This window comes from Schistocerca serialis, chromosome 1 (assembly GCF_023864345.2).
Source record: "Schistocerca serialis cubense isolate TAMUIC-IGC-003099 chromosome 1, iqSchSeri2.2, whole genome shotgun sequence".
In the NCBI taxonomy this organism is placed as follows: domain Eukaryota; kingdom Metazoa; phylum Arthropoda; class Insecta; order Orthoptera; family Acrididae; genus Schistocerca; species Schistocerca serialis.
In genome coordinates, this window is record NC_064638.1 from 310,181,281 (window position 1) to 310,208,257 (window position 26,977).

At 42.8% G+C, this 26,977-nt stretch overlaps 1 protein-coding gene across 2 annotated transcripts in view; it reads right to left on the minus strand.

The window, feature by feature from the left end:
• Positions 1-26,977, minus strand: part of LOC126469408 (lysophospholipase D GDPD1-like) — a 171,261-nt gene that overhangs the window by 103,480 nt on the left and 40,804 nt on the right. For both annotated transcript variants that reach the window (XM_050096632.1, XM_050096630.1), the window contains exon 3: positions 2,136-2,317. In XM_050096632.1, coding sequence (XP_049952589.1) covers positions 2,136-2,317 — 182 coding nt within the window. The remainder of the gene's footprint in view (positions 1-2,135; positions 2,318-26,977) is intronic.

Sequence of the window (26,977 nt, forward strand, 5' to 3'; positions counted from 1 at the left end):
CTAAGTAAAACTCTTCGCAGTCTTTTGTTTAGAAATGACATTATCTGTAGGTTGGCTATACCATGAAACCCAAAAAATTTCAATTTATCTACGAGAATACTGAGGGTCACACAGTCAAATGCCTTAGACAGATTGTAGAAAATAACAACTGGCACTATTTTATTATTTAATGCTCATAAAATTTGGCGAGTGACCAATTAAATGGCATTCTCAGTAGATCAACTTTACTGAAACCCAAACTGTGATTTGCTGAGGATATTATTGTTGCTAAGGTGGGATGCTAATCTAGAATACATCGTCTTCTCAAAAATTTTGGAAAATGATGTCAGCAGTGAAACAGGTCAGTATCTATTACACCTTTTTTAAACAGGGGTTTAACAGTGGCCTATTTCAGACTCTTAGGAAAAATGCCTTGAGTTAGTAATGCATTATATAATGCAGATAAGACTAGGCTTATTAAAAAGGAACGTATCTTTGATGCTTCCATATGATTGAATTTTATGAAATTAACTTTTTCAACATACTGCTGTGACTTCTATCTTGAACTGTTTGTCCCTATACTTTTTACTATATTTAAGAAATGATTATTAAACACATTAGCTGCCTGTGACTCATCATTTACAGCACTTCCATTCAGTTTAATTGTGATGTCACTTGTTCTGTGGCTGATTGTGCCGTCTCTAATGTCACTACATTCCATATAGCCTTAAGTCTGTTGTCCGAATTACTGGTTTCTGACATTATGTGCAAGTTTCTTGATTTTTTAATAGCCTTTCTTAGTAATTTTGAGTAGTCTTTGTAGTGTGCAACTACTTCAGAGTCCCTACTTGTTCTTGAAAGATACATTTCCCTTTTCCTTTCACAAGATACTTTAATCCCTCTAGTGATGAATGGTTGTTTACATGGCTGTTTAATGTCCTTTCTGATTAGCTTATGCAGAAAGTTATTTTCAAACAATGATATCGATTTATCGTGGAATAGATTAAATTGGTTCATTATAAATTTAAAGAAAGTACTATACTTGGAAGCTTTTCCATTACATATGGCACATAGTGACAGAAACCAGACTCCCTCAAGTGAATGAGCAACTTGAATTGTAATAGAAACATGCAATATTGAAACTTCACTCAAATAAATTGTATCTTAAACATATCATTCTAGAAAAAGAGGTATTCTAGTAGTTCTGTATTCTTCGTATCAATTCTGACAATGTCTTTTATTAAATAGTATAACATATAAACATCACAAAATACCAGTTACCTTGTGTTTCTTGGAAATACTGAGGTTGGTTGCAACTGTGACAAACTACACTTCAGGAGAGTTAGCTGTAGAGGGTTACAATTGCCTGTCACCTTTGAACCTACTTTGTAACTATCATGAAAGTACAACGGCTAGAAGATGATAAGTCTTTATCCCATGTAAACATCACAAGACATTAGTCATAACAGGCAAAATGAGCAAGGTTTAATGAGACACTACATAACTGTGCAGTTCCTATTACGTTTCTCATATGTAGCACTGAAATTCCAATATGATAAAAACAAGTTCTTTACACTAACATTGTATAACAACCACCATGCACTATCCCCATTACGACACTAGTGCAAAGTTACTGACCTTTGCTGTATGTGCTGTAAAATTAAGGGACTTAGACAAAATAAAAAAGCATATGCATTTTAGAAAGCAGAATCCTATGTCTGAGTCGTAATAAAATTCTGATTTTTAAGCAGTATTTGTAGTTTAATTTGCTCATGTTGCAGCTTCTGAGAAGTGACAAGATAAAAAACAGTTCTACTTCATCCCTAAAATTCTTTCATCTACTTCCAGCAATGGTGTGGGATCAGAATGTATTGATCTGTATTTACTTTTTTCGTAGGGGAACAGTAAGTTGTGTAACGTTATTTTGCCAATGACATTTGTGTCATATCATCACAATGATAACAACAAACTATGCCATTGGCAAAACTAATCAGTGCACAAAAATTCCCCAGTTTGGATAAATTAACTTTTGTTCATGACTCTCAAAACATTTCGCATTCACACACTTCCACAGCAGCAATAAAATAAGTCCTTACATTCTATTATTTTCTGGAACGATATACTACATTCATAATGGAAAGAAACAGATTTGATACCTGGGTCAAAATCAACAGGTAGTTCTGGTTTTAACAGAGGAAGATCACAGTAATTGAGTTGGGAGATATTGCAATCAACACCAGTGCTGCGTAGCAAGTTTTGATCATGTGAAACAACTACTTTGCTGTCTTTTGTAATTTGACAGTCCAGCTCCAACATATCAGTTCCCAAAGCAACAGCCCTGCAACACACAACATAATCAACTATGAAGTTTCTTTAGTTACTTTCCATGAAGAGATATATACCTGTGGTATTTTAAAGTGTGTCTATACCTTCCAATACTTTGAAGAACAGTTCAGGTATATTTCTCATGTAATCTAAATAACAAGGTTAAAAAAAGGAGTAATTAAACACAGAACAAAAACGGAGTGCCTTTTTACCAACGGCTGAAGGAAAAAAAAAAAAATTACAAGCACATGGAAGAAGAAAAGCCAGTCTGAGCCCAGAATCAAAATATAAAAATAAGGTAGAGAAATTAAGGAGATAACTATAGATTATGGACTATTGGTAGCTCACTGGCACACTGGAATTTGATTCTCAGTTATTGCAATTAATTGTACTTCTGTCAGTCCTATCTTACTCATTCAGTCACTCTTGATAAAAAGTTCACACAGACTCATCTTCATATCACATCTACTTCTTTTCCAATACCATCATAAGGATTAGAGAGTTAACAATTATATTGTTAATTCACAAGAAAGACACTAGTAGGAGAAACATGGTAGCAGGCAGACATTTTTTCTTATAATTATCTCTCTTCAATATCATTTTGAGACGGACGGGATTTTACCTTTGACCCCATGTTTTCAATAAGATGTTACCACTCTCTTCCACAACTTTTTTGAATGGACTGCTATGCTATGCTTCTCTCTCTCTCTCTCTCTCTCTCTGCATCCACCTCTCATCTGTTATTGTTTCACAACCAAAATTATGAAATTGCAAACTCTGAGGATAACTGACAAACATTGTTAAAAAACTGAGATTGTGACCTGAGTGTCAATCTTCTTTTGAGGAGGACAGGGAGTGCACACAGATGCACATCACATCACTTGAGCACATTTCACATCTACTGAATACACCACACATCTACAGACTGAATCCTGCCAATTTCAATACATTACAAGGAAGTAAACATGTCAAAGAACACACAAGAGGAAGACAGTCCACATCACTGACACCGCCCACGCCCCCTGGTCCATGACCCCAATTTGGGTTTTCAGCTTCACGTTGTCGACTGCCTTTGTCAAACAGTCAGTAACATTCTTCTCACTTGTGATGTATTCCAAACTTATGTTGTTGGCTTCCACCTCCTCATGCACAAAGAAAATCTTCAGATCCATATGTTTAGTCCTTTCAGAAGCCTCACGATTTTCAGCAAGTTTCTTCGCACCTAGATTGTCAATGAAAATCTTCATGGGGTGGTGCAGAAAACAATCTTCACCAATTTCACCAAGAAAGCTATTCATCCACTTTGCTTCTCTTACAGTTTCACTCAGTGCAACAAACTCTGCTTCAACAGTGCTTTGTGCCACAGTTCGATGTTTCCTGCTGCTCCAACTTACAGCTGCAACCCCCAAATACTGTCAAATATCGACTAAAGGATTTATGGTGGTTTGGATCAGCTCCCCAGTCTGCATCAGTATAGATCACAATCTTCTTATCAGTCTTACGGAAAACAAGTGCATCATTCATTGTACCACACAAATAGCGTAGTGTATGTTTGACAGTACACCAGTGCTCCTCACTTGGATTGTTGCTGAACTGGCTCAAGTATGTCACTGGGCATGCTAAATCTGGCCTTGTACCCATATGCAGTTACTATGAGTTCACGTTGTATAGCATAGTACACACATGGGTCAGCTACTGATCGCAGCATCTGTTGCTTGCTCAGGAACTCGTCAAGTGTTTTGTTCCATCTCCTGCCCGATTGATGCAACCCACAGATGCACTTTCCTAATTTGCAGATCCATTCACCATTGCGCAGTTCTTCTTGATCTGGTATGCCATTGAATTTTCTTCTTAGTTTGTCAGTGGCATCTGTGAAACCCATGGGTAGTTCCACATAGACCTCATCTCTGATGTCAGCCATCAAATACGCTACATCATCTAAATGGTGAACTTCCCAGTCTTGTTCAACTGCTGTTCCCATCAGTAGTCGCATACTTTTCATTTTTACTACTGGACTTCTACCGTATCTTCCTTCGCCATCGGCGTTGTCGTTGTTACCGTGAGACACCGTTATACCAAGAGGAAAGGTGCGTCGATCTTAGAGCATGAGATATGATGACCTTAAGCCATTGACAACACACAACGGTCACGGTAGCACCTGATTCCAGAATAGCTACAGTAGTTAAGATCTACGAACTATCCCCTGTTGACCAGGTCCCCAAAACTTAACTTGTAATGAGATCCCTTCAAAGCAAATTGTCATAACGATCGTCTATAAAGGCTTCGCACAACGAGAAGAAATGTTATGGTTTATGGAAAAATAACAGATACGACCAAACTGTCTTGTCTCTTCTGCTTTATTTAACATAACTTTGTTCACAGTTTCATTTCGCATTCACCACTCATTCACCGAAACCCTTTGATGAACAGTTTTGGTTGCTTAACACCAACATCTTTTCTCCTTTTTATAAATTGCAGCCCGCTCTCCGTGATATAATTAAAAAAAAAAAAAACCGGTCTCAATACCGCGTCCCTCGTGAAATGCGAATAGACTTATCCCGGAATTGACTGCCCTGTAGGTGTACTCAATTTAATGACCACACTTCGCAGTCCGCTATTTCGCGTAACTGAATGTCCATTGGTTAGTCTGATTATACACTGTAGCTATTTAAAATTCGCCCCTATATTTTTCACAACGCACAATTAGCACTTCGTTACTTTTTTTTTTTTTTTTTTTTTTTTTTTTTTTTTTTTTTTTCCTCTAAGAGTAAATGGAAAAAAAGACACCGTATCATCAGCTTAGTCGACATAAAGCAAAACACCTTAATATGCCCAATTTCACCTCTTCTTATAGGATCGGCTACCTTACTCATTAATTTACTACATATTATTTCCAATAACACTAAACAGGTATTGCCGTTATATTTTAATTGTATTCAAAAGCATATTACTACTATTATGACCAACCAAATCGTCACAAATCGCACGGTGTGCATTTTTAATGATAACTTTATGCTATTCAATTTCCGTTACAGCTATCTTGACTCGTAATGTTACACGGCCCCCCAGACTGTGATGTCTTGAAGAGGGTTCCAGACAGAACAGGCTTTTTTTTTTTTTTTTTTTTTTTGTACAATGACAGGAGAGGGTATTTGTTTCGGCGAATACACTCACTCTCCGATTCACTCAACAAGTCAGTACATACATTCTACAATATTTAAGTTGAGTTAATGGGCCTAGACAAAATGCCCTTAACTAATATTATATGTTCTCTTAGAAACACTTCGCACTAATCACTTCATATTCACACCACATTTTTTTTTCTTGGATGAAGCCCTCAGTTCTTCAACCGACTGTGCAAGGCAGGGATCACAGCCGGGTTCGACGATTGGCATCCTAGGCCAAAACCCTTATTAGGCCACTTGTTTAACCAGAGAGGATTTGGTCCTTTTCTTTTCCTCTTAATTCCACTTTTAAATCATCCATCCTCGCTGTTCGGTGAGAGGATAAATCGTATTTCAGCGTCGACATTGTTGCTGATACCAAGAAGGTATCTCATGGAAATCGTCGGTACATTCTTTAATTTTCTTTGTAAATTAGTATAAGAACGTATTTATCCACTGGTGCTTTTATTTAGTCCACTGAGTGTAGTCCTGGTATCATTCAGTGTTTCTTGAATCTATATTTTGCTCATTATTGATAATACTTCTTCAGGTCTATGTGAGGGAACAAGCCTTTAATTACATCAGTATCACAATCTGCCATGAGGTAGCTCCCTTCATGAGGTATTTTCATTATTTTGTATGGACCTGTATATAAATATTGCCATTTCTTATTCAGTCTTTTCCTGGTTGATGCTTTTGGGTGATTTCTCAATAAAATTTCTTCCCCTACATCATATGTGACTACTTTCTTCACATTTTTATCAAAACAGGTTCTTCTCAATTGTGCTTGATGCTTCAAGTTTTCGTAGACCTTCTTCACCATATCTTCTTTCTTGGTAATCTTTTGTTCTATCGCAGGTAATTTCTTCATCCATTCTGGCACAATACTTTCATCAAATACTATTTGGTTAGGTGAATAACCTGTCGATAAGTGTGGTAAGTCATTATACACTTTCTCAAATTCATAAATCTAATCGATCCATTTATAATGTTGTTTGGGTATGTACGTCCGTAAAAATCGGTTCAACTCTCGGAAGATTCCCTCAACCGGATTTCCACAAGGGTAAAATCTTGAGATGTAAATGTGCTGGATTCCTTGTTCTTTCATAGTGTCTCTCCATACTTTGCTTGTATAATAAGCAGTGTTGTCTGTCAAGATCATTATAGGTTTGCCAAGCTCAGTTATATAGTTGTTGATAAATTTGCGCAACATGGGTCGAACGTGGAGATTTTTCAAAGGATATAATTTCACATATTTTGAAAAGAGATCATAGAAAGCCAATACATATTTGAACCGTCCACGTGTCATGGGACATGGCCCACAGACATCACATGACACCAACATTAAAGGTTGTTGTGGGATGATAGGACGTAATTCTATCTTCCGACAATAGTTTATGGGTTTCGCCTTCTGACATATTTTGCACTTCTTAAGAATATTTGTAGCTATACGTCCCAGATTTGGATGATAGCAGTATTGTGCTATTTTGGCTGTACATTTAGCGGCACCAAAATGACCCCAATTCAAGTGAGTGTACCATACTAGTGATTCTAAATATTTATTTGGAACACAAACTTTCCAAACATCTTCTTCATCCTTCCTCCGATACAATATTCCGGATTTTAATTGATACTGTTCTTGAGAGTGACTTAGCGTTTTGCTTTCAACAGCATGCCTAATGGCTTTCCACAACTTATCATCTTCTTGCAGTTGTGGAAGACTTCGACATAGCTGTGAAATCTGCCTTGATAAATTCATGACTTTAAAGTCAATAGTCCATTCTTCACACTTGTCGTCATTCTTTCTTTTCGGTAGTCTTGAAAGAGCATCGGCTATGATGTTGTCTTTCCCTCTGATGTATTTGAGCGTAATATCATATTCTTGCAGTAGCAAGGCCCACCGGGTTAAACGTGAATGGAACATCCTTCCTGTTAAAATAAAAGATAAAGCTTTGTGGTCGCAGAATACAATGAGCTTCTTTCCATATACAAAATAGCGAAACTTTCTAAGGGACCAGACCACGGCCAGTACTTCCAATTCAGTAGTACAATATGCACGTTCACGGCTACAGAGTGTTCTGCTGGCAAAACCAATTATTTTGATGGTACTGATATCTTCTGGATTGTCCATCTGGAAAAGAGTGGCACCCAATCCTGTTTCAGAAGCATCCACAGCAATATAAAAATCTTGATCAAGTCTCGGATGATGTAACAGTGGAGCATTAGTCAAAGCATTGCGGATGTTATCAAAAGCTTGCGTGCATTTGGAATTCCACTCCCACATGACATTTTTTCTTAACAGCCGTAACAAACAGTCTTGGCTTCCTAACTGATTGGGTAAAAATCATCGAAAAAATGAAACTAAGCCGATAAATGACTTTAATTCCGTCCTATTTTTTGGATAAGCACATCTGTTAATCGCATCCATCTTTTTAGGATTTGGTTTTATCCCTTCAGGAGTGATTATATGTCCAAGAAATTTCAATTGGTTATGAGCAAACTTGGATTTGCTCAAATTTACAGTAACTCCGTATTCCAAAAATTTCGCAAAAACTCTTCTTAATAAGTCCAAATGTTCCTCCCAAGTTTCAGAAGCAATTAGCAAATCATCCACATATAAAGTAACTTCATTCAAAAGGTCTCTGCCCAGTACGGTATCTAATGCCGATATGAAAACACCACCGCTTATTTTCAACCCAAATGGCATGACGGTAAATTGGTAACTTCGGCCCAGAAAAACGAATGCAGTATATCTTCTAGATTCTTTCGACATTCTAGTTTGCCAATATGAACTACGCATATCCAAAGAAGTTAAGAAGCGGGCACCATAAAACTTTTGTACTAACTCTTCTAGGTTCTCCGGTCGCGTTTGTACAGGTATAATGATCTTATTGATCTCTCTGGCATCCAACACCAATCTGATGTAACCATTGGGTTTAATTACCGCCATAAGAGGGTTACAATATTCGGAATCTGAGGGCTCAATAATACCCCATTCTAACATTTTATTGATTTCCTTTCTGACTACTTCTTTCTTTGTCCATGGATAGAATAGGAAGTACGACAAAAGGGTTTATGTGCATACGTCTTTATATGGAATTCAAAGTCTTTTATTATACCCGGACGTTTACTAAAAATCGACTGATATGCTTCCAACAAGTAGTACAGTTCGTCCCTTTGGATAACAGATAAATATTCTGATTCTAACACCTTTTCCTGCAATGACATTTTATCAATCATTTCTTCAGAACATTCAATAAGGCATATATCATACACATTTTCATCATCAATACTGACATATTTTACCATTAGATTCATACACAACTGATTTGGAATTACTCGGCCCTTTCTCAGGGTGGCTGTCAAAACATTACCATTGGAATTAAATATACATTCACCTTTCTCTAAATTAATGATTGCACCGGTCTCACATAAAAAATCCAAACCCCAGATACATGGTACTGTCATTTTAGGAACAACCAGGAATGTACTTTCTATTTGAGCCCCCCGTATTGTAATGTCAACACGTACCTGTTTCACAACTTTTTGCATTTTTGCGCTGAACGCGCCAGACACGGTACATCCTGTGATAGGAAAAGTGGGCATTTTTACCCCTCGGCTTATCTGTTTTAAACAGTCCAGCGTAATGACACTAATAGTTGCTCCAGTATCAATTAATATTTCAACATCAACATTATTTATACTTGTTGGAATTATTGCCTGTAAAATTTGTCCACATTTATTAGAAACTTCAGGTTTTTCTTCAATTAATTCATTCCTTATATCCTGATCATTATTGTACCTTAATACTCTCAGTTCAAATTGATGCCTGCCTACCTTCTCCTTTCCAATCATCCTAGGAAGGCATTTGGTGACTGGTTTTAGTTTAATATATCTCGTTGAGTCATCGGTGGGGGGTTCAAGAATTTCCACAATCCGTACAGTATGATCCGAGTTATGGTATTCACCCCGTCGCACATTGGAGGCTCCTTCGCCCATTGGTATAACTCCTTGTGCTGGATGAGGACTCGAGGCATTTGTTCCATCCTGCCGATGAACATTATGCTTCGAATTATCTTCCCAAGGTCGAATACTATTGGGTTCATCACTTGGGTATCTGTTACTCTTATTAATATCACTACTATGCACATTCGCATCACCATATCGAGGTTTACCTCTAGCACAGTAAGTATCTCTTCTATATTTATTATAATCATTGTTTTTATTGCAACCATAGGATGAAGATTGTCCACGCTCCTGTGATGCGGGTTTGACCTGGTTTTCGGTATTATTATTATCATACGTTAAATTATTATTATAATTATTCGTATTACTATGAGTCTGAGTCGACATTTGATTACTACTCATTTGTCTCGCGTCTTCTATAATCATATCTATAGAGTCAATCACCGACAAGAACTGTTCTACATCGTGGTCAGGAACATTTATTAACTTTTCACGTATATTTATGGGCAACCTTCCCTTCAAAATTCTGATCACTTCCTTGTGAGAAATTGGATCACTCCAATAACGTGTCTTATTTATGTACTTTTCAAAATATTGCCTTAAAGTACTCCTTTTACTGTTAAAATACTCAGGTTGGTAAACCTCTTTTCTTAATTTCTCTTGTTTACTCGACGACCAGTATTTAGCCAAAAAAAGTTGCTCAAACTCAGCGCAAGTATGGCAACTTTCACTTACTTTGGCGGCCCATAATGCGGCTTCTCCGGTAATTTTGGATACTATAAATTGAAGTCGGTCGTGTTCTGACCAGCTACGTGGAAATATTCTTTTGAAATTATTGATAAAGATTTTCGGATGCAGGTTGTTCTTTTCAGTGGAGAATGTTGGGAATTGTCTACTTTTAAAAATGCTGTTCTCCACCTTTAAAGAAGACAAATATCCTCGCTGACCAAAAGAATCATCATCTTTACCAACCGAATCATCAACTTCCCAATGCAAATTTTCACCACAATTGTTCTTTGTATTATCACAAGTTCGGTTGTTTTTCGACCTATTCTCCGAACTGTCAACAAATTTTGTGATGACTTTCGTTCTAACTCCGCCAATTTATGATTGGTTTCCTTTTGCCATTTAGGTAACTCATCAACTATTTTCTCTTTTATTTTCTGAATTTCGCTAGTGAAGAGCTTAATTAATTCATCATTTCTACTTAGGTGCTCATTGATATTTTCATTTGGCTGGGATCCAATAGTAGTCTTAACCTTGTCTACAATTTCATTTCCTTTTATCTCTATCCATTCAGATAGATCTTCGTCAAGTCTTTTAGTTTGATCTACTAAATACTTGTCAATCCCCTTACGAGCATCGGACTCAAACTCGACTATTTGTTTCAAAAGCTCTTCTATCTGTGCGCTAGCATTGAAACAGCTGCTTTCACACTTAACCATCCTATTGGACAGGCCATCATAACTCTTCGAAACTACCTCATATTTCTTTTCTACGTCATGAAGTTTTCCCATTAAATTATTATATCGCCCTTCTAAGGTGTTAGAAAACTCTACATCTAGTTCTCCAAATTTCGCATTTAATTGAGTCTCCCAGTCCGCCTTTAATTCTTTCTTAGTATTTTCCAGTTTATAATCAAAGGTGTTCAGTTTGCTTTCCAAAGAATCCATTTTAACTTCTAATGAACCAAATTTGGCCTCAAATTTTTCATTTAACTTTTGATTGTCCTCTTTTAATTGCTTATTATCTTTTTCTAGTGAACCAAGTCTTCCATACATTACACCCATTTGAGTATTTATTGATACCAGCATATCAAACATTTTTTGATTATTATTTTCAATTTGAGGATCAACTTGCTGATCTACTTCTGAAACCTCAAGATCTTTATGTTCTCCCATGCTGCTTACCTTACTTATCATTGTATTTGAATCTCCTAACGGCTCTAAATCAATAACTGTATTATTATCTGTACATGTCTCCTGTCCCACATTGAGCTCATGGGATGCATCATCCCTATCCTCTTCACTTTCCTCTCTCTCTCTACTCATTACTCTACTCAACTGCACATTATCATGTATTCTTTTCGTTCGTTTTGACATGATTATTCACTACCAAGACATACACTTATTTTCACTATGTATTTATATATATTTATCTACCGAAATCACAAGTCTCAACTTCCTTTTTTTTTTTTTTAATTATACAGTTATTTTAATCATACCTGGTAGTATCGATCACTTTTAGCAATTATTGAAGAATACCTCTTTCATTGAACAGACTCACTGGCTGCTACAATATTTTCCAACTCTAGGGTTCGTGAATCCGGATGATACTCGACTCGATGCAGCAATCCTCCTCGATCGAGCCCCACGTTGGGCGCCACTTCTACTGTATCTTCCTTCGCCGTCGGCGTTGTCGTTGTTACCGTGAGACACCGTTATACCAAGAGGAAAGGCGCGTCGATCTTAGAGCATGAGATATGATGACCTTAAGCCATTGACAACACACAACGGTCACGGTAGCACCTGATTCCAGAATAGCTGCAGTAGTTAAGATCTACGAACTATCCCCTGTTGACCAGGTCCCCAAAACTTAACTCGTAACTAGATCCCTTCAAAGCAAATTGTCATAACGATCGTCTATAAAGGCTTTGCACAACGAGAAGAAATGTTACGGTTTATGGAATAACAACAGATACGACCAAACTGTCTTGTCTCTTCTGCTTTATTTAACATAACTTCGTTCACAGTTTCATTTCACATTCACCACTCATTCACCGAAACCCTTTGATGAACAGTTTTGGTTGCTTAACACCAACAGTCAGTGATAATGATACAGCTTTTCTCCTTTTTATAAATTGCAGCCCGCTCTCCGTGATATAATTAAAAAAAAAACCGGTCTCAATACCGCGTCCCTCGTGAGATGCGAATAGACTTATCCCGGAATTGACCACCCTGTAGGTGTACTCAATTTAATGACCACACTTCGCAGTCCGCTATTTCACGTAACTGATTGTCCATTTGTTAGTCCGATTATACATTGTAGCTATTTAAAATTCGCCCCTATATTTTTCACAACGCACAATTAGCACTTCGTTACCTTTTTTTTTTTTTTCCCCTCCTAAGAGTAAACGGAAAAAAAGACGCCGTATCATCGGCTTAGTCGACATAAAGCAAAACCCCTTAATATGCCCAATTTCACCTCTTCTTATAGGATCGGCTACCTTACTCATTAATTTACTACATATTATTTCCAATAACACTAAACAGGTATTGCCGTTATATTTTAATTGTATTCAAAAGCATATTACTACTATTATGACCAACCAAATCATCACAAATCGCGCGGCGTGCATTGTTAATGATAACTTTATGCTATTCAATTTCCGTTACAGCTATCTTGACTCGTAATGTTACAGACTGTAACTTTTGTCAAAATCTATGCCTGGTTCTTGCTCATTTCCTAAAGCTACCACTCGTGCTCTGTGCCTAATAATTCTTCCGTTTCATCATATTTCCATTTGAAGACCCATTTTGTTCGTATTGTTTATATTGGTGTGTGTTATTGGTATGTGGTACAAATGTCCAGGTTTGTTTTTGCAGTAGTTTTTCCAATTCTTCTTTCTAACATCGCTTCTTGCCATTTGTTTCTATCTTCAGCTGATATGACTTCCCGTACACTTTGTGGATCATTTTCTCTTGGTGTACTCTCATTCACTATTGCATATACCTTCTTTTCTTTTGTCTCATAGTCTGTAGCCATTTTGGTGGATTGACTTGTCATCCAGAATGTGTTCTGTAGTTTTCATTTATTTCAGATTCTTGAAGTTGACAGTCATTATCCTCTGTTGTGGGGTAAACGCTTTCAGCACTCTGATCCTTGTCAGCACTCTCCTCCTCAATGTCAGTGTTTTCAGAAGGCAAGCATGTTTCCATAGCTTCGCTTCGTTCAATTTCAGGCGCCTCTTCTGTTTCCATAATATCCACATTCTGTAATGCCTCTTCATCATCTGTGATGTTAGTGGTCTTCAGGTCAATCACCTTTGCAACACTTTTGCTGTTTTGCAGGAAAGAGTCTTTCATCAATTAGCACATCTCTGGCAATAGTTGTATTTCCTGTCATTGGATGCCACAGTCTGTAGGTCTTTATAGTTTCTGAGTATCCAATCATTACATAAGGCTGTCCTTTTGGTTCAAATTTGTCACACTGGTTTTTCATTTTTGCCCAAGCACGAAATCTGAATAATCGCAGATGATCAATTTTTGGTTCCCGTCAATGCCAACTTTTGTAGGGACTTTCTCCATCATTTTCTATTGTTGGACATCTATTTTGCAAGTAATTTGCTTTAGCTATTGCTTCACCCCAGAAATTTTGTGGCAATCCACTCTCTAACAACAAATATTGCACAATATTTGAAAGAGTTTGGTTGAACTGTTCTGCCACACCGTTTTGTTGAGGTGTGCCAGGGACAGTCAACTGCCTCTAAATACCTTCTTTTAACAAGTGTGTTTTGAATTCTTTATTCATATATTCATCTCCACTGTCTGAACGTAGTGTTCGTATCCTACTCTGTTGACAATTTTCTGCATATGCTTTATATTCTTTAAATGAATGAAACATTTCACTTTTGGCTTTTAGTAAATATATCACTGCATATCTCGAGTAATCATCAATAAATGTGACAACATATTTTGATCCACCAAGTGACTGTGAGCCAGAAACACACATTACATCACTGGATATCAAACGTAGTGGTTCATTTGTTCCGTTTACAGTCAGTTTGGGGGAAGACTTGGCTTTAATCTTGCCTTCGATGTACACGCTACACATTTCAGTTATCTGGTCATCAGATGCTTCGAGAGTAATTCCACTGCATTTGACTTGTTTCTTTGTCTTTTCGATGTGAATCTGACCTAGTCTTCAGTGCCACAAATCTAGTTCCTGACTAGTGTTAAGATTTGCAGTATGGTCACGTCCACTCACTGAAGGGCTGGAGCTGTCTTCACAAAAGTAATACAAATTGCCTTTTCTTGGTCCTTTCGCAATTATTTCCCCACATTGTTTCCTCACAATGCCACAGCCAGAACTCAACAAATATCCACCACCAGCTACCTTTACCGATTCTTCACATTCGGTGAAAGTGATGAATTTATCCTGTTGGTAAGTCATGTGGTCTGTTGCTCCACTGTCCAGAATCCACACATCGTTTCTTTTGTTTTCACGGAAAGTGGGGTACATCACATGTGAATGCACAATAGTGACCAACAAGGTCACACTTAATTCCCATGTAGCATGAAATTTCATGTTAATGTGTTTCACTGTCAGTAATGCACTTTTGTTAGTGGTTAACGCAACAGAATTTGAGGATGTTTTACCTGCTTCCTTTCTCTGGTTTACTTGTTTGTCATTTGAAACATTATCGTCAAATTGTGGGAAGTTTCTTCTAATGTGTCCGTACTCTTGACTACGAAAACATCGTCGACCATGGCCATATGTTTTCTCATAACTGCTGTGACTGTTATCACACTGGTTGTTTCTGCGGCCTCATCCCCTTTGAATATTTCTGCCACACTTCGTTAGTTGTGGTTGTCCTCTTCTGAAAGCTGAAACCTTTAAGGCTCTCACTTCACTTTTGCATTTCATGTTTGTGTGTCGTCCTTCTTCTTTTAAAAGACGGCTTTTGAACTTCGTAAGTGAGAAATCCGACTCATCACATCGTCGCATACTTCTTGCAAAAGTCTCGTACTTTGAAGGTAGACCCATCAAGGTAAGCACAGCTGCTGGCTTGTCTGATAATTCAACGCCAGAACCCCGAACTTTGAACAGAAGTGCATTGCGTCTTGTAAGTTAATCTAACATTCATTCATCTGCTTTCTTTTTGATGTTCACGTATTACTTTAATGCAAGCATTCCATCCCACATATCTCAATGAGTATGGGAATCTTTCAGCACATCCCATACCTCTTTCACTTTTTCGCAGACTTGTATATTGTCAAGTGAATTATCATCTACTATTGTTAGCAGAATACCCATTGACCTTTCATTTGCTTTCTGTTTGTCTGCTGTGGGTGTATTTCCCATGCCAGGATCAATAGCACACCAACACTGTTTGCTTATGAGAATCCCCTTAATTCTTTGTGACTGGTGACAGTAAGTAGCTGCATTCAACAGTTCGATTTTATATTCATCCACCATGTTAGTGCTTTAAATATATCGTGCAGCAAAGAAAGATCCTCCGCTCATAACCCTGTGCCCATCCTCAAAGAATTCAGTCGCGCCCACCGCCCTCACACAAAACTCAAAAGTTTCTTATTGACTTCCATTTCTTGTAGTGACAGTCTTAACATTCAGTTAATCATGGCTCCAAAATACGTCATCTTGTACTGCATAAATCACTACATCAGTGGTAGTTGGCTTCCGTAAACTCTCGAAGTAGAAGATGTGAAGTTTGTCATAGTACCTATTTCAACATTTTAAAAGAGTCACTCGCTATTGTGGTGGTATCTAGCCACAGTCGGGTTCCCATCATAAACCACCTCCATTCTTTGAGGTGCTCAGGTTTTGACACCTGCCCATCAAATATCAACATGAGTCCATGGTTCCTTGTACACCATAAACTGTAAAACAGCCTGCATAACTGCTTGTTCTATGGCTACTGCATGCTCATGTACTGCCCATGCAATGAGCCAACTCCTTTCGTCACATCAGACAGCCACCTTCTCTTTCATTACATGAGGTGTGCATTTTCAGCAAGGTCCGCTTTGTTGTAGACACTAGTAGTTCACGCTCATACCGCAATGAGTGCGTGTGTCGTGTAACGGCATGCCTCAGGAACAACTGTGCTCACTTTCAGCTCTGTAGCTAACCTCTGTAGCTCTGTAGCTGTTCTGTGCTTTCAAAATGTTTAAGACTATCAACTCGCCCACTGCGTGTGAGGTTTGCTCAGTGATGCGGTTTTTGTCAGCAAGGAACCTATCTGGAGCAGAAATTCATTGACAGATTTGCAAAGTGTACGGTGATAGTGTTATGAGTGAAAGCAAACTGCGTAAGTGAATGCGAGAATTCAAAGATGGCCGTGACAATGTCCATGATGAGGACCGCTCCAGTCACCCTTCTTTGATTACAGACGATTTGATGGCTTCAGTTGAAGCAAGGATTCGGGAGAACAGGTCCCTCAAACAAATTTCCTGATGTGTCGAGATCATTGCTTTACAACATTGTTTCTGAACACCAAAAGTTTAAGAAACTGTGCTCCCGTTGGGTCCCAAAACTCCTAACAGAGGACCACAAAAACCAAAGATTTGAATGTGCAATGACTTTCTTGACTCATTATCACGAAGAAGGTGATGTCTTCTTGAGTCAGATCGTAACTGGAGACAAAATATGGGTTTTGCATATCTGTAAAGGTGAAGGCCAAACAGACTCTGTCCCAGCACAAAAACATGGTGTCGGTGTTTTGGGATAGGCATGGTGTTTTGTTGGTCGACTTCATGCAACGAGGAACCACTATCAATGCAGAAGCATACTGCCAAACCCTGAGAAAACTATGCAGAGTGATTCAAAACAAAAGACACAGCATGCTGACAAAGGGAATTGTCCTTCTCTATGACAATGCAAGACCTCATACTGCAGGTCAGACCCGCGATTTATTGGACAGTTTTGGCTGGAGTTTTAGACCACCCACCCTACAGTCCTGATCTTGCGCCAAGTGATTACCATCTGTTCCTCCACCTCAAACAACACCTCAGTTGCAACCGTTACAATGACGACGACAATGTGAAAATGGCAGTTAATGCTTAGTCATACGAGAATGCGGAAAAGTTTTTATGAAGAGGGTATTTTAAATTTGGATGAGAAGTATGATATGTGTTTGAACAAACTTGACACCTATGTCAAAAATAGAGTGAAGTATGTACTTTCTGAAAATAAATTTACTTTTTTGAAATAACCTTTCATTGTGTACTTATGTTCAAATGGACCTTACTTAAAAACATGTCTCATACCTCTGTTTCCTTTAAGGGGAGTATGCATGGTGAAATTGGTCAAGAAGTCACATTTTCTAATTATTATCTCTTAATATTATTTGATCTCTCCTGAATAATTTGAATGCATCATTTGTTGAATAATTCCTATTGGAAGTGTACTTTTTATCATTTCAAAGGTAATAGTGCTAGTATAAAAAAATACGGTCTTTCTGCATTGACTTGCTATCTCTGGAACTATTCAATCTACAAGGCTGTGGTTTTCAGCTATTTATTCCTTGAATTCATGTTAAGAGGTTGGATGCACTGTGTAAACAGAAATGGCAGTATTGCACATGCATCTTGTGGACTTACTTTGTGTGTGTGTGTGTGTGTGTGTGTGTGTGTGTGTGTGTGTGTGTGTGTGTGTGTGTGTGTGTGTGTGTGTGTGTGTGTGTGTGTGTGTGTGTAGTGTTCTATAGACATTGAACTATAAACATAGTGGTGTGGCGTATTATTACATGTTCTTATACCTCTTTTCAACGTGACTAAAAGAAAGAGTTCTTTTAAGAAGTGACATTTCCATGGAAATCAGTGTATAACTGGATCCGAATGCAATGCTCATTCTGAAATAGATGTTTCACAGACACACGAAAAGGACACACCTAATAGTGCTTTGAGGAGAAAACTTGGAAACCATAAGGATTTATTTATTGACAAAAGAGATCATGTAAGTAGTTTAGGTTATGTTTTATTAGATTTGAGTGTGTCAGGGCAAGTTTTACAAGCTGCTGTATCATGCTAGGTTTGTGGTGGGTAAATTAACATCTTTGAGGACACATCTGCAAGGACTGGACTAGATAACAAATTTGTTGTTCAGTGCAAAGTTTGCAGGCTCTCTACACCATTTTGGACTTCGCAAAAGAGAGCAATGTCAGTTTCTTGTATGGAATGAGGTGCCTAGGTAAAGGATTCACTGCACCTTAAGTATTATGTGCGACGCTAAACTTGTCAAACCCACCAACCACATCACGTAAGTACATAGAAGTAATTGATGAATGGTTGGTTGGTTGGTTTGTGGGATTAAAGGGACCAGACTGCTACGGTCATCGGTCCCTTTTTCCAAAAAAAACTAAAACCACCCAAAGAGAATAAAAAACAAACAACAGGAAAGACAGCAGACGACACAGGACAAGAAATACTCCGACAGAGATCAGACAAAACAAATTAAAACACACAGAGTGTGCGGTGGTTGGCCGACCATAAAGAAAAAAAAGCGGAAAAGCCAACCACCAAGAACACATTAAAAACTCAGTTTAAAATCAGAGGTTAAAAGCCAGAATCAACACAAAAAAACGTAAACACTCAGATAAAACGATAAAAATCCCCTGCCCGAATAAAACGCAAAACTAAGTCCACCATGGGAGAGTCATCTATTAAAAGGGCAGGGAGCGTGTCATGCAGAGCAAACATCTGCCTGAGCACAGATAAAAGTGGACAGTCCAACAAAATGTGGACCACTGTCAATGTCGAGCCGCAGCGACAGAGAGGGGGGTCCTCACGGCGCAATAAGTGGCCGTGGGTCATCCGTGTGTGCCCAATACACAGTCGGCAGAGGACGACAGACTCCTTGCGAGAGACTCGCAAGGAGGAGTGCCACACAGTCGTCGTCTCCTTGACGGCACGGAGTTTGTTAGCGGTGGCCAGACTGCGCCATTCAGCGTCCCAAAGCGAGATAACTTTGCGGCGTAAGACTGCCCTCAAATCAGTCTCTGGAAGGCCAATGTCTAGAGTGGGTTCACTGGTGGCCTGTTAGGCCAGGCGGTCAACACGTTCATTGCCCGGGATACCGACATGACCAGGGGTCCACACAAAGACCACAGAGCGGCCGCAACGGGCAAGAGTATGCAGGGACTCATGGATAGCCATCACCAGACGAGAATGAGGGAAACACTGGTCGAGAGCTCGTAAACCGCTCAGGGAATCGCCACAGATAACGAAGGACTCACCTGAGCAGGAGCGGATATACTCTAGGGCACGAAAGATGGCGACCAGCTCAACAGTGTAAACGCTGCAGCCATCCAGCAAGGAACGTTGTTCGGAATGGTACCCTAGAGTTAACGCATAACCGACACGACCAGAAACCATCGAACTGTCAGTGTATACAACGCCAGAACCCTGATACGTGGCCAGGATGGAATAAAAGTGGCGGCGGAAGGCCTCTGGAGGGACTGAGTCCTTCAGGCCCTGTGTCAAGTCGAGCCGAAGGCAAGGGCGAGGAACACACCATGGGGGTGTATGCAAAGTGGCCCGGAAAGGAAGTGGAACAGTGAAAACCCTAAGCCCGGAGAGAAGATCTTTGACGCGGACCGCGATCGTACAACCTGACCGGGGCCGACATTCTGGCAGATGGACGACTGATTGCGGGAACAGGAAACGATAGTTTGGATGCCCGGGCAAGCTAAAAACATGGGCAGCATAAGCGGCCAGCAAACATTGGCGCCGTAACTGCAGGGGAGGGACACCTGCCTCCACTAGTATGCTGTCCACAGGGCTGGTCCGGAAGGCACCAGTGGCAAGTCGTATTCCACTGTGTAAGATTGGGTCCAGCACCCGCAACGCAGACGGGGATGCTGAGCCATAGGCCAGGCTCCCATAATCCAGATGAGACTGGATTAATGCCTGGTAGAGCCATAACAGGGTAGATCGGTCGGCGCCCCAGCTGGTGTGGCTCAAGCATCGCAGAGCATTTAGATGCCACCAACATACTTGTTTAAGCTGCCAAATATGAGGCAGCCAAGTCAACCGGGCATCAAAAAGTAAACCCAAAAACCTGTGGGTCTCCACCACAGCAAGAAGTTCGCCGTCAAGATAAAGCCACGGCTCAGGATAGACCATTCGGCGCCGGCAGAAACGCGGGTCTTGGCAGCCGAAAACTGAAAACCATGCACTACAGCCCAAGACTGCGCCTTGCGGATTGCGCCCTGTAGCTGACGTTTAGCAGCTGCAATGCCAATAGAGCTATAGTAAAGGCAGAAGTCGTCAGCATACAGGGAAGCGGAGACAGAATTTCCCACCGCTGCAGCGAGCCCGTTTATTGCAATTAAAAACAGGCAGACACTGAGGACAGATCCCTGTGGTACCCCGTTCTCCTGGACTCGGGAGGAACTATGGGAGACTGCGACTTGCACGCGGAAGGTACGATAAGACAGAAAATTGCGGATAAAGATCGGTAGAGGGCCCCTAAGACCCCATCCATGAAGCGTACAAAGGATGTGATGACGCCGTTCAAGCAACTTGTAAAGAACATTGGTGAGGCTAAACAATACTTTCCCGCCATTGCGACGGAAACTCACCCTCGACCCAAATTCGGTTGTAAAGGTTGAGGAGCCGTCGCTGGCAGTCCATTGAAAGGTATTTCAGCATCAGACAGTGGATGCCATCTGCCCCAGGAGCGGTATCAGGGCAAGCAGCTAGGGCACTGCGAAATACCCACTCACTGAATGGAACATTGTACGATTCTGGATGGTGGGTGTGAAACAAAAGGCTCCAATGTTCCATCTGCTCTTTAATGGAGCGGAAGGCCAGGGGGTAATTCGCAGAAGTGGAACTCATAGCAAAATGCTCTGCCAATCTGTCGGCAACTTCGTTGGAGTCCGTACAATCTGCTCCATTCAGTGAGAGCGCTGGGACGCTGACAGGGGTCCGATAGCCATAGAGGCGTCGGATCTTGGCCCAGACCTGCGATGGAGAGACATGGAGGCCAATGGTGGACACATGGACACATACCGCTCCCAGCATTCCTGCTTGCTTTGGTGGATAAGGCGGTGGGCCCGCGCGCGGAGCTGTTTGAAGGCGATGAGGTGTTCTATGGAGGGATGTTGCTTGTGACTCTGGAGCGCCCGCCGGCGATCTTTAATCACTTCAGCGATCTCAGGTGACCACCAAGGCACAGTCCACTGCCGAGGGGATCCAGAAGAACGGGGAATGGTAGATTCGGCGGCAGTAATGATGCCGGTGGTGACCGATTGAACCACCGCATCAATGTCATCACTAGAGAGAGGCTCAATACTGGCAGTGGAGGAGAACAAGTCCCAGTCAGCCTTATTCATAGCCCATCTGCTATGGCGCCCAGAAGTGTGTCGCCGTGGCAGTGACAGAAAGATCGGAAAGTGGTCACTATCACACAGGTTGTCATGCACTCTCCATTGGACAGATGGTAAGAGGCTAGGGCTGCAGATCGAAAGGTCGATGGCGGAGTACGTGCCATGTGCCACGCTGAAGTGTGTGAAGGAACCATCATTTAAAAGTGAAAGATCGAGCTGTGCCACGAAATGCTCAATGGTGGCGCTGCGACCCGTCGCCACCGACCCGCCCCACAGAGGGTTATGGGCGTTGAAGTCGCCCAGTACCAAGAAAGGTGGCAGCAATTGGGCTATCAGCGCAGCCAGGACATGCTGCGCAACATCACCATCCGGTGGAAGGTAAAGACTGCAGACGGTAACAGCCTGTGGCGTCCACACCCGAACAGCGACAGCCTCTTAATGTGTTTGTAGAGGGACAGACTCACTGTGAAGAGAGTTAAGGACATATATGCAGACGCCACCAGACACCCTTTCATAAGCTGCCCGGTTCTTAAAATAACCCCGATAGCCACAGAGGGCGGGGGTTCGCATTGCTGGAAACCAAGTTTCCTGAAGAGCAATGCAGAAGAAAGGGTGAAGGCTGATAAGTTGTCGGAGCTCAGCTAGATGGTGGAAGAAACTGCTGCAGTTCCACTGGAGGATGGTATTGTCCATGTCTGAGAAAGGCGTGACGGGACTTGGAAGGCAGATTACGCCGCTGGGTCACCTGCTGCCTCTGATTGAGCACCTGTGCTAGTGCTATCCATGGTGTCTGAGGGACCGGCGAGATCGAGGTCCTCAGCGGACGCCAGAATCGCCACCTCGTCCTCAGACGCAGAGCTGGAAGGTTGCTGTGGGGTGGCTGCCACCGTGAGTTCCTTGGGCTTAGAGCTCTTCTTCTTTGGTTTCTCACACTGCTCCTTGGGTTTCACTGGCTGGGAGGGCTTCACCAATTCAGTCTCCGAGACGGAGGAGGATCGTGAAGCCCTACGACCAGCCGATTGTGGGCACTTACGCCACTGTCGGTCGTCAGCCTTCCCGCTGGTGGAAACCTGGGAAGGGAGGGACCCAAGGGACCCCTTGCGAGCATGAGAAGCCAAAGAAGTTGGACACTTCTCCGGCTTAGAAGCGGGGACGGACGTCCCCAATGGGTGGGATGGTGTTGCTCCTGAGGCAGGTGGCGCAGGAGCAACCCGGTGGGTAGAGCCCCCCACTGGCGAGGGGGCAGGAGGTGTTGTACTACTAGTCGATCCGGCCGGAATTCGAGAAACTGATGGGGCTAGCACAGGTGTTGTAGCAGCGGCATAGGAAGATTCTCACAGGATGGAGTCGGTTGTATTTCCTTTTGGCCTCAGTAAAGGTCAGTCGGTCCAGGGTCTTGTATTCCATGATTTTACGCTCTTTCTGGAAGATTCGGCAGTCTGGCGAGCAAGGTGAATGGTGCTCCCCGCAGTTGACACAGATGGGAGGTGGGGCACATGGAGTATTGGGATGTGATGGGCGTCCGCAATCTCGACATGTGAGGCTGGAAGTGCAGCGGGAAGACATATGGCCGAACTTCCAGCACTTAAAGCACCGCATCGGGGGAGGGATATAGGGCTTGACATCACATCGGTAGACCATCACCTTGACCTTTTCTGGTAATGTATTCCCCTCGAAGGGCAAAATGAAGGCACCGGTAGCAATATGAATTTTCCTTCGGACCCCGATGAATGCACCGGACGAAATGTACACCTCGGCGCTCTAAATTGGCGCGCAGTTCGTCATCAGACTGCAAAAGAAGATCCCTATGGTAAATAACTCCCTGGACCATATTTAAACTCTTATGGGGTGTGATCGTAACGGCAACATCCCCCAACTTGTCACAAGCAAGTAACCGTCGTGACTGGGCAGAGGATGCTGTTTGTATCAGGACTGACCCAGAGCGCATTTTGAACAAGCCCTCCACCTCCCCAAACTTGTCCTCTAAATGCTCTACTAAGAAATGAGGCTTTGCGGAGAGAAAAGACTCCCCATCAGCTCTCGTACAAACTAAGAATCGGGGTGAATAACTGCTACTGCCATCCTGAGACTTACGTTCCTCCCACGGTGTGGCCAGGGGGGGGGGGGGGACGTTTTCGGATCGTACTTCTGAGCATTAAATTGAGCCCGAGAACGCTTAGAGACTGCTGGTGTCTAGCCACCAGCGAGAGATGATGTACCACGCTTCATTGCGCGTCATCCGCCCTGATGCCACCTACTCCGACCAAGGGCCCTCCCCACGGGCGCCACCCAGCCGCAGCAAGAGCCACCTGGCAGGATGGCGGTTGCCGGGAGTCCCGATACCCCAGGAGGATAGGTATCGACTCCTTGGCATACATGGGGAGTTAACGGCGCAGGCATCAGTAGAGCGATCCCTGTGTTGTCGGGGCTACAACCAACAGGGTACATGGTGGCCCCACCACAACAGACTGGCTACCGTGCTGGATGTTAGGTAACATGTGGTCCATGGTCACCGTCAGTGCAGAAAGAGGCACTGCACAGTGCAAGGTGTAATCTGCATGCAGGAACGTAGTCATGCCCAAGAGATGGAGAGTGGGCAGGACTGCAATTCAACGGCGAATAAGCTGACAAAAGGTCTGATCACAAGATGGACACAATGCACCAAGTAAGGCGCCCTTCCCCAATTGGCTCGCTCTTCGGAAAATTTTGAGAGATGGAGGTCAAACCCAACAGGGGACCATTACATAAGGCCGAAAAGTTTGAGACTCCTTTTAGTTGCCTCTTACGACAGGCAGGAATACCGCGGGCCTATTCTAACCCCCGAACCCGCAGGGGGCAATTGATGAATGTGTCAAATATGTTGCTTCTATGAAAGCTGCTGCTAAAGAAGGAGTACAATTAAATAACACAACAGACTTATTGTGGCAGTTGATGGTACATGGCAGAAGAGAGGCCACACATCTAAAAATGCAGTTGAAACCGTCACTACTGTAGACACAGGTAAAATTTTAGACATTGAAGTGATAACTAAATACTGCCATCAGTGTAATTCAGTTGACAATGAAACAAATGAAAGTCATAAAACAAATGGTGCCAAGAATTATGAGGGAACTAGCGGGGGTATGGAGGCTACACTGAGTTCTTGGGGAATGGTGATTCAAAGGCCTTCAAATCAGTCATGGAAAGCCAACCTTATGGTGAAAAGCATATTTTGAAGATTGAATGTGTGAGCCACATTCAAAAACAGACGGGAACATGCCATCGAATATTGAAGCAGACTAAAGGAAAAGAGAAGTTATAGGATAGAAAGACTCTAAATGGTAAAGGAAGACTTACAGCAAAAACACTGATGAACTCCAGCAACATTATAGTATAGAAATAAGAAACAACATGCGACATACAAGGAATCAAAAGAGCAGTGAGGGCTACATTCTTCCACAAATCATCCACTGATGATACACCTATACTTGGTCTTTGCCAACCTGGTGCTGATTCATGGTGCAAATACCACAAAGCTCAGGCAGTGGGTGCAGAGGAACAATTTTGGCCCAAAAACAGATTACCATCTGCAGTGATGGAGGTAATTAAGCCAATGTATAGAGTTAGCCAATGCCGATCTTCTTTACAAATGTCTCCATGCTCGAACAGAAAACCCAAATGAGTCTTTCAATAATGTCATTTGGACCCAAATACCAAAAAACATCTTTGTAGGCATGAAAACTCTATGCTTGGGTGTTTTTGATGCTGCGACAAGGTTTAATGATGACAATAAGGGAAGAATTAGGGTACGCTCCAGGATCCAATACACTGCAAGCCTTCCAGCAAATGGATCGACTTAGGATCATGAAAGTGCAACATGAGGCAGAGGAAATGACCAAAGAAGGAAGAGGCAGCAAAAGAAGGAAGCTTCTAGGTTTGCAGGATGATCAAGTACACGATCCAGATAATGCTGATTATGAGCCCGGCTGTTTCTAGGAGATGGCATGACTCCATATGTGAGTTGATATCAAATTAAATGATCAAACTTTATTTCCTGGAAATGACATTTTTTAAAATATTTGACCCAAATCTCACAAATTATTATGGATACATGTCTTATATTACACTATGTAATATCTTAGTACACTGCACAGTTTTTACTTAGAGAAGAAACTGCAGGGTGGAGGGGGAGAGGCGTGGGATGGGGAATGGGGTGGAGGGAGGATAGGAGGAGTGGGGGTGGGGGTAGGAGGAGAGGGACAGCAGTGCAGGAGGGGGAGTGGTACAGGAGGGGGAGTGGTACGGGAGGGGGAGTGGGGCGGGAGAAGAGGTGGAGTGAGAGGTGAGGCTGGCAAGAGGGTGAGGGCGCATTAGGAAAGGGGAGGAGGGCACAGGGCGATTGGGGGACGGGGCAGGGCTGAGGGCCGTGTCGGGGTGGGGGTGAGGGTGAGAAGGCGCGTCGGTGAATGGAGAGGGCGCGTGGGGGAGTGGGGAAAGTGAGTGAGCACACGAGGGGAAAAAGGAGGGTGTGCATGGGTGAGTGGGGAGGTGGAGAGGGTGAGGGCGTGCGTGGGGGTGTGAGGAAAGGGAAAGAGCTCATGTGGGGTAAGAGGACAGGGTGAGGAGGTGCGTGAGGGAATGGGGAAGGGAACGAGCGCATGTGGGGGTAAGAGGATGGGGTGAGGGGGTGCGTGGGAAAGGGGGGAGGGTGTGACAGGGTGTGTGGGAAAGGGGGGAGGGTGTGACGGGGTGCGTGGGAAAGGGGGAGGGTGTGAGGGGGCGAGTGGGAAAGGGGGAGGGTGTGAGGGGGCGCTTGGGAAAGGGGGGAGGGTGTGAGGGGGCGTGTGGGAAAGGAGGGAGGGTGTGAGGGGGCGCTAGGGAAAAGGGGGGAGGGTGTGAGGCGGCGCTTGGGAAAAGGGGGAGGGTGTGAGCGGGCGCGTGGGGAAGGGGTGGTGGTGTGAGGGGGCGCGTGGGGAAGGGGTGGTGGTGTGAGGGGGCGCGTAGGGAAGGGGGGAGGGCGTGAAGGAGCGCGTAGGGAAAGGGGTGGTGGTGTGAGGGGGCGCGTGGGGAAGGGGTGGTGGTGTGAGGGGGCACGTGGTGAAGGGCGTGAGGGGGCGCGTAGTGAAGGGAGAAGAGGGCGTGAGGGGGCGCGTAGTGAAGGGAGAAGAGGGCGTGAGGGGGCGCGTAGGGAAGGGAGAAGAGGGCGTGAGGGGGCGCGTAGGGAAGGGAGAAGAGGGCGTGAGGGGGCGCGTAGGGAAGGGAGAAGAGGGCGTGAGGGGGCGCGTAGGGAAGGGAGAAGAGGGCGTGAGGGGGCGCGTAGGGAAGGGAGAAGAGGGCGTGGGGGTGCGCGTAGGGGAAGGGAGAAGAGGGCGTGGGGGGGCGCGTAGGGGAAGGGAGAAGAGGGCGTGGGGGGACGCGTAGGGGAAGGGAGAAGAGGGCGTGGGGGACGCGTAGGGGAAGGGAGAAGAGGGCGTGGGGGGCGCGTAGGGGAAGG